Source organism: Excalfactoria chinensis, chromosome 14 (assembly GCF_039878825.1).
Source record: "Excalfactoria chinensis isolate bCotChi1 chromosome 14, bCotChi1.hap2, whole genome shotgun sequence".
Taxonomy (NCBI): domain Eukaryota; kingdom Metazoa; phylum Chordata; class Aves; order Galliformes; family Phasianidae; genus Excalfactoria; species Excalfactoria chinensis.
In genome coordinates, this window is record NC_092838.1 from 1,945,351 (window position 1) to 1,953,380 (window position 8,030).

An 8,030-nucleotide genomic window follows, 5' to 3' on the forward strand; every position below is an offset into this window, starting at 1 on the left:
TCTGCACTCTGTGCCTCTGCTGGTCAAAACCTGAGCAAAAGCTGGAGGAGAAGCATTTGTGACATGTGCCCTGCAGCACAGAGAGGTGGACTGGAGAGAACACCCTGCGCTGGCTGAGGAATGGTGGATTGGTGACCTGGAGAGGGACGAGCTGCACAGGATGTCAGGAATCTGTGGCCCAAAGGTAAGGGAGACTGCAGGGAGGGCAGGGGAAAGGGGGGAGGGATGGGTCTGGCCTTGGAGGGAGGGCTGCAGGGGAAGGGGAAATGGGTAACCATAGAGGGGCTGTGACCTTCCTTCTCTATCAGGTGTTGCTGTGGCACGTGGTGAACTTTCCAGCAACACTTCCTCCCATGTCTTGTGAATTGTTAGGAATTTGGGGTAGTTTTCTCCCCTGTCAGTCACCTCGCTTTTGCTCCCCCAAGAGCTGCTGTGTGATGACTTTATTAGGTAAAAAGACCAAGGTCTGAGGGCCCTTCTTCATTTGCCTGCTCTGTAACTCTGTAAGCAAAGTATCCATCCCCCTGCTAACATGGGTGTCACCATCTGCCAGTGATAACGTGTTGCCAGTTTGATTTGCAAGTAATTCCTGCGTCTCTCACCTTCTCAATGCAGACTTATACTCTGTCTTGGTAAATCCATGGTCATCATTTCTTGTTTCCAGCTGCTTATTAGCAGCTATGACAAACATTCTGATACTCCTGTTTGTGTCAACGCTTCCAAGGTCACAGAAAAACCAAATTACCTTTTTTAACTCTGGTTTTGATGTATTGGATTTTGTTTATGTTTAAAAGACAAGCAGATATCGCTGGCTTTGCTCAAACCTGCCTCACCAAGACGTGCTGTGTGAGCGCTGTGTATTGTCACATTTCCTGCTGGGAAAAAGAAGAAACAAAATAGTCTGAAAAGCTTTAATTCTGAAAAGCTTTAATTCTGTAAAGCTTTAATTCTGTAAAGCTTTTCTTCTGACAAGCCGTGCTGCGGGTGTGTGTGTGACCAAATTGTATATGAGCCCTGGTTCCTTAGGGAGACACAGTTCTGTCCACTTACTCCTAAGTCACCTTTGTCTCTTAATGGCATTTCTCCTGCAGCTCCAGCCCATCTCCACGGCCAATAAAACGCCATGAGAATAACACAAAGCAGAGAGCAGGGCTGCCGTGCTTTCCCTTTGCACAAAGCCAACTGACTTCAACTATTACGTTCCCAGTGCTGATGTTTAGATTTCACAGGGATGGTTATGAGAGCAATCCTTTCTGCGGCTCTATAAAGGGGACTAGAGCCATTCTGGAAACACATTTTGAACGCGTTTGTTTGCATTTCGGTGATAGTTTCACTTATTCCTGCACAACATCCCGTTTGGAAGCATTGCAGTCTCTGGGAGAGACGGCACAGCCGGCACCGCACAGCGCCGCCATTTTCTGCCGGCCTCGGAGGCGAAGGCTGCGCACGCCATTGGCTGCCGCCGTCACGTGACACGCGCAGGCCGGCTCCGTTGATCCTCACAGTCAGCGCTCGTCTCTTTGGCCCCGGATGACACGGAACCAGCAGCAGATCGTTCCTCCTCCCCTCCATCACCGCCTTATTTTGGGTCACTCCTTGCGGAGCAGCTTCGTGTCTTCTTCAGTTTCTCCGGGTTCAGGAATGCTGTTGGACACCGCATCTCCCTTCTGCTAAGTCCCTTCAGATGCCTCTGAAGAGCTCTGTGGTTCATCAGGTGAGACCTCTCCTCCCCAGTCTGCCTTCCTTGGTCACCTGCCACTCAATCTCTTATTCCAGTTCTCGTTCACTTGTTTGGAATGTCTGTTGGGCATCCTGCTCCCTGGGCCTTGCTTCAGGCCTTCCCTATAGCATCAAAACAACGAGGTACAGCAGCCAGGAGCCTGGCTGTGTTGTGAAGGTCTATGAGCGGCCCTGCTGGGTTAGACCCAAGGCTGAGCCGTGTCTGTGATAGGGAGCTTAGAGCTTCTGGTCTTCCCTAAGAGTGATGTGGAGGTCGGTGTGATGTGGAGGTCACAGCAGCTTCGTGCCGGCCTGTCCAAACCGTCATCCTTTTAACCTGCCTTTGGAGGTCGTCGTTCACTTCAGGCCCAGATGGATGTAAGTGCGGTCAGATGGAACGTTCCCATTGCTGTTTCTTTCAGGGGATTACATTAATGAAAGCCATGAGGGAACCACATCGGATTGCCGTGAAAAGCCACGTAGGAGTTCTCTGTGGGATCATACTGGGACGTTTCCTTACACGGACTGGAAAGAGGAAGATTAAATCTGTGTTGGTTTGCACCACTTTAAGCTGTAAAAACTTAAAGCGCCCCCAGCCCGCTGCCGTCCCGCCCCCATTGACCGCGCGGGTCGGAGGGCGAGCTGCTGTCTGCGCCTGCGCAGTGTCAGGCCGAGGGGCGGGGCTTGCCCTGACTCCCGATGTCACCATTGGCTGCCGGTGAGGCGGGGCAGAGCGGAAGCGCCGGCCCCCGCTGTGACGTCGAGCCTTCTCCACCAATCACAGCTCTCTCCCGCGGGGTAAATGCGGCCCGGCAGCGGCGGCCCTTTGTCTTGCGCCGCGGGGCACAGCGCGGGCGGTTGGCGGCGGGTGAGTGCGCGGCGCGTCTCCATGGCAACGCGGCCGGGCCGGGGTCGCGCCGAGGTGGCGGCGGGCCGGGCTGGTGGGCCGCGGCCGGGCGGAGGCCTTGGGCTGGTATCGGCGCTGCTCCGGGGTGATCGGGGTGTCTGCTAGTCCCTTCCTAACGCTGCCTGGTGCGTGCTGGGCCCGCAGGCTGGGCTGGTTGCGGTCTGGCGGGGCACGGTGGTGGGGGTGTTGGGGGGGGGTTTGTTCTGTGGGTCTCGGTTTCCAGCAGCTGAGCACCTCCCCGGCTGGAGGAGGAGGAGGTGTGAAGCTGCCCCAGGTTCTTTGGTTATGACCTCACGCCTGGAGCTCTGGGGTTCTGCCTTCCCCTTCAGAGATGCTTTAAAGCAAGGATCTCAGCTGTGTGTGTTTAGGGGAGTGCCTTGGAGTTGTGTGCTGATTGAATAGCAGAGATGAACTCTGTGTTGAGTGCTTGTTCTGTCAGTTACTGAACTGATGAGAGTTCCCAAGCAAAGCCAGGACTGCCAGTCTTGCTTCCTTACTACAGCAGTGTCCCTTGGGTTCCTTTAGAAGGCATAGAATTATTCATCCTGCCTGCACTGAGAACAATAGCAGCACATGTTGAGTGTGAAGCTTGCTGTGCAATTGTGTGTAGGGGAAAACAAACTGCTGGCTGGATGAGATGGAGGTATTTTATAGGAGGGGCTGAATGCTGTTATTGGAAAAGAAATATTTGGAGCGCTGAGCTGTTCTATACCAAATCTTCTCCAGCCCTGCTGTCCTGACTCCTGTGGCTGCTGGATCCCTCCCAGGCAGGCTGCTGGTGACTGTGTTTACTCTGAATGTCAGCCAGGAGCCTCATAGCAAATGAAGCAGAGCTGCAGGCCATGAAGCACAAGACAGGCAGCTGCTGGGAGCTCCTTCTGCATGTGTAGGTCACTGCCTCTCTCGGAGGAGTGCTCCAAGTGAGCATCGCTTTGACCAGCAGCTGCGTTATGGGACTAATGTGCCCCAGCTGTGTGCTGTGCTGTGCTATACCACACCGGGGATGGGTCATCAGCCCCGGCTGCTCTGTGGGACAGAGCACTGCAGGGTGTTCAGGGCACCTGAGAGGTTTAGAAGTGGGTGAGGAACTGGAGGGTAGTTAATTTATAACTATCATCACTTGTGTTTGCATCTCATGAGTGTGAAGCCACTGACTGTTCTGCCAGCTCCGGCTCTGTATGAATTTGCTTGGCCTGCTCTCAACTGCTTATCTGGTCTGCTCTCCTCCTGTCCTCAGATGCAGCATACCAGGGAGGCCTGAATCCAGCACTGGGAGGAGGGCCTACTCCCTTACAGCCATGGGTTGCTGAAGAGCCAGCAGGAGGCTTAGCTCCTTGCTCATCTGGCAAGGCTGCCTGTAATTTGGGGGAGTAATCAGCACAAAGCTGATTACAGCTCCATTTTATAAATGGGATGCCTGGATTTATGGCCAAGCCAGAGTGTTCAGCTGGTGTAAGCCAAGTGTCTTGCTCCTGGCTCTGGGTACTTCTTGTGTGTGCTGTTATGTCATATGAGAAAGAAAATCTACCTCTGCTCTGTTGCAAGGAAGGCTCCTGTAAAAAAAACATCTGGTGTTTGCCCCTCACCTCCCTTCATGGTGGTGCAGCTGCAGGGCTCCCTGTTGGTCTGCTCTTGTGTTTCTTCCCCATTGCTTTTGTTAAGGCAGCTTCCCTCTAAAATCCCTCTCTAATTTTGCCTTTCAGCATCTCTGATCTCCAGAACAAACCAGCAATGCCGTCAGTTATGGAGAGCTCAGAAGGAGGAGATGAAGGGGAAAGCTTACGCTATGAGGATATGGAAGATGACAACGTCAGGTGAGTGCTACTGGCACTGTCTGGTAATGTGGCACAGAGCTCGGTTTGGGCAGGACAAATTGAGCTCAAGTTCAGTGATCTCCTTGCTTATCTGTGGTCTTCTCCAGCTGAAAACCAGTCCAGCCGAGACTGAGGCTGCCCTGCAGTTGGGATTAGATGTTCCTATGCTGTAGGAACAAATGCAAAGGCTGAAAAGGAACAGAGGCTGTTCCTGTAAGGTGATGTACACAGAGCAAGTTCTGCAGAACTTCTTCAAAGGTACACAGAATGGTTTGGTTATTCCTCCATACAACAAATAGCCGTGTGCTGTTATGCACAGTGCAGCTGCACTCTAAATTGTGTTTTATAGGGAAGATTTTCCTTATATGAGAATGGTGAGTTGGGTGGTTCCAGAATACTGAAGTGAGCTGATTGCTCTTTGACTTGACAGGCTCAGCTTCATGGGAGGTTAGCACTCCCTGGCTCTCCTGTTGTGTTCAGGTCTTGTCTAGCCTGTTAAATGCATGAGTATAGAGCATTCAAAACACCTTTTTTACAGCTGACATAAACATGTTATCTGTAGCAAACCAGCCATAAAAGCAGGGTTAGGTGCACTGTGGCATCGTTTTGTGGGTGTAGGTGTTGATACCTGTACTGAATTCCAGGTAAGTGCAGTAGCTGTGATCCAAGATAAGTTTCTAGAAGGAGAGCTTGTGGAAACATGCAGAACCAGCAGAATTCAGGAGAAATACATGGTTTTTTGTTTTCCCTTTAAGAGTGTTCCTGCCCTATTTTGTCACTGGGCTCTCATCTTCGGTGGTTGCCCAGGGAAGCTGTGGATGCCCCATCCCTGGGGGCATTCAAGGCTGGGCTTGATGTGGCTCTGGGCAGCCTTAGCTGGTGGTTGGTGACCTTGCACACAGCATGGGGGGGTTGAAACCAGATGATCTTTGAGGTCCTTTTCAACCCAGGCCATTCTATGATTAATGCAATACCTTTGGTGCCCCAGTCAGAAAAGCTCAAGTTCTGCCTGTGTGTGTCCATCCACTCCTACCCAAGGCTGTCTTCTGCAAAGAGACCAAGGAGGATACTCAGGTGGGAGCCCTGACTGCTGCCACCCTGACACTTCCTGGGGTGATGCTGGTTCCAGCCAGCAGGGCTGGCCCAAGGGATCCCTGCTCTGAACCTGCACCAGACTGAGCCTGTGATGGCAAGGCTGGAGGGTTCTTACAAACTCATTAAGGACAAACTCATGACTGTATGTGAAAATGGAGTGAAAGGAGCTCTCCCTGCTTGCCTGCAGCCCCACTGACCTTTCAGAGCTGCTGAAGGAGGGAACTAAGGAATCCCACGACCGTGCAGAGAATACTCAGTTTGTCAAAGACTTCTTGAAAGGACGGATCAAGAAGGAGCTCTTCAAGGTGAGTGTGGTTTTGCTTGGCCTTGGCAGAGAAACTCTCTTATACTTGATGACTGCAGCTGGGAACTTGCTGAGGCAGAACACCACAGGCCCATGTGTAAGGGGTGAATTGGGGGCTGAGGGGTGGGGGAAACTGGTTTCTAGATGGCATGACTGAATGGTCACAACTACTGGAGGGCACTGTCCTGCTCAGTGTGTCTTACAGCTGGAACTCAGGATGGTGAGGAGCATGCTGGCCCAGCACAACTTCACTTAGGTGGAAGTGCTGGGTTTCTGGCTGCTCAGGGCAACTGCAGCACATGTACCAGTGACAAAAGCCATGCTATTAGGCACACAGGCAGAGAAGAATCTGATCCTCCAAGTGCTAAGTGCCTGCTACAGGCTGTCCAGGATGGCTTTGTGTCAAGCCTGGGGTTTCCTTGTGTAGCCCAGTTCTATGTGGGGACAGAGTAGTCACAAGGTGCAATCTGCAATAAAGCAAGCAACTTATGTTCACTGTGTTTTGTCCACAGCTGGCTACCACAGCACTTTACTTCACATACTCTGCTCTGGAAGAGGAAATGGATCGCAATAAGGACAATCCAGTGTTTGCTCCTTTGTATTTCCCTCTAGAGCTTCACCGGAAAGAAGCATTGATCAAAGACATGAAATATTTCTATGGAGAAGACTGGAAAGAGAAGATACAGTGTTCAGATGCAACTCAGCAATATGTGGACAGAATCCATCACGTGGGACAGCATGAGCCTGAGTTGCTGGTGGCTCATGCTTACACACGCTACATGGGGGACCTCTCAGGTGGCCAAGTGCTGAAGAAGGTGGCCCAGAGGGCCCTCAAGTTGCCCACTACTGAGGAAGGGATCCAGTTCTACACATTTGAAAACATTTCCAATGCACAGAAGTTCAAGCAGCTGTACAGAGCGAGGCTGAACGCTCTAGACTTGGACAAGAACTGCAAGGAACGGATCGTGGAAGAGGCCAACAGAGCCTTCAGATTTAACATGGAGGTACTAAATCCTTCGAGCCCTTACACGTAGTGGTTTGGATGAGAGATCAACCTGAATGCTTTTGGTATTGGCTGTGCCTTCTCAGAGCTGTGGTGTGTGCCAGATGAGATGTAACCACACATCTGCCTGCAAGGCACTCTAAAATGAGTATCAAATGCTGTATTTGGGATCTGGGTGGAGGCAGGCAGAAGCAGCTCTTGCCAGTTCTCTGCATGTCTCCGTAGGTCTGTATGGTAGCTGTCTGGCTTTGCTCACTCCATGCACTTGCTGTGCCCACTTGCAGGTATTTGATGAACTGGACAAGATTGGCAGGTCACTGGTGGAAGAAGCCCAGGATGGAGGTGTTCCAGTCCACGATGGGAAAGGAGACATACGCAAATGCCCTTACTATGCAGACAAGCTAGGTAGGCTTGGGGGGTGATGTGAGGGCTGCCATGTGAATATGGCAGAGGACTTGGAGCGCTAACACTTTCTTTACTCCAGCAGGCAATGCAGCAGCTGGCTGTCCCTATCACACTGCCATGGCCTTGGCAAAGCAGCCCATCGTGCAGCTGATCCTGATGGCCTGTGTTGCTGTGGCAGCAGGAGCTGCAGCGTGGTATGTGATGTGATGCCAAGCCTGGTGCCTGGCCCTAACTAGTGGCGAGGGGAGAGGCACACCCTGTGCTTGTTCAACCTACTTCCTTGCCTGGTGGAGTTGACTGCAGGCAAATAAAGTGGGGAGAGGTTAAAAATCCAGGGGGACTATCCAAGACTTCTTGCACAACAATAATGCAGGCACTGCAATGCAATGTCTTTAGCTAAGTAGCGTACAGAACTGATCTGGTAAGAGGATGTGAAGATTCCAGTTCAACACTGCTCTATGCTGGCTGGAGCAGCTTTTAAAGCTAGAGATGTCTTGTCCTGTAGTGGCAAAGCCTTCACATGCTTGGCTTTTCATCTCTTTGGCTGGAGCAGTCTTTGGAAGGAATTTCCTGCCCTGGGCTGCAACCCAAGAATGTGTCATTGGTCTTTTCAGAGAAGAGTACATGATTTTCCTACCATGAGAAACAAATGTTTGTCATGCTCTGGTGGCTGTGCTGTGGGTCCGTTAGCTCAGAGTGACCCAGGGACCATGTGTAACTCATTGGATGGAGCTCACTGGGTAAAGGGACAGGACCAAATGTGTGGGTTGCTGGTACGAAGGT

General features: G+C 51.7%; 1 protein-coding gene across 5 annotated transcripts; it reads left to right on the forward strand.

Annotated features, from left to right (window-relative positions):
- Positions 1–1,466: 1,466 nt before the first annotated feature.
- On the forward strand, positions 1,467–7,581 carry HMOX2 (heme oxygenase 2). Of its 5 annotated transcripts, none has more exons than XM_072349652.1 (6): positions 1,467–1,714; positions 4,330–4,440; positions 5,723–5,840; positions 6,352–6,843; positions 7,127–7,247; positions 7,327–7,581. In XM_072349652.1, the coding sequence occupies exons 2-6, from the start codon at positions 4,358–4,360 to the stop codon at positions 7,452–7,454; spliced, it is 942 nt and encodes a 313-aa protein (XP_072205753.1). In that variant the 5' UTR covers positions 1,467–1,714; positions 4,330–4,357; the 3' UTR covers positions 7,455–7,581. The 5 variants fall into 5 exon arrangements, with proteins under 5 accessions (XP_072205753.1, XP_072205756.1, XP_072205754.1 ...); XM_072349655.1 differs by having other exon boundaries at positions 7,330–7,581; XM_072349653.1 differs by lacking the exon at positions 1,467–1,714 and adding an exon at positions 2,487–2,587.
- The last annotated feature ends 449 nt before the right edge of the window (positions 7,582–8,030 follow it).

Bases quoted from the DNA above. Each gene is read 5' to 3' on its own strand.
- HMOX2 (XM_072349652.1), top strand. From the start codon at position 4,358: ATGCCGTCAGTTATGGAGAGCTCAGAAGGAGGAGATGAAGGGGAAAGC. The intron at 4,441-5,722 runs GTGAGTGCTACT...GCTTGCCTGCAG, and splicing joins ATGGAAGATGACAACGTCAG to CCCCACTGACCTTTCAGAGC. The intron at 5,841-6,351 runs GTGAGTGTGGTT...TTTTGTCCACAG, and splicing joins TCAAGAAGGAGCTCTTCAAG to CTGGCTACCACAGCACTTTA.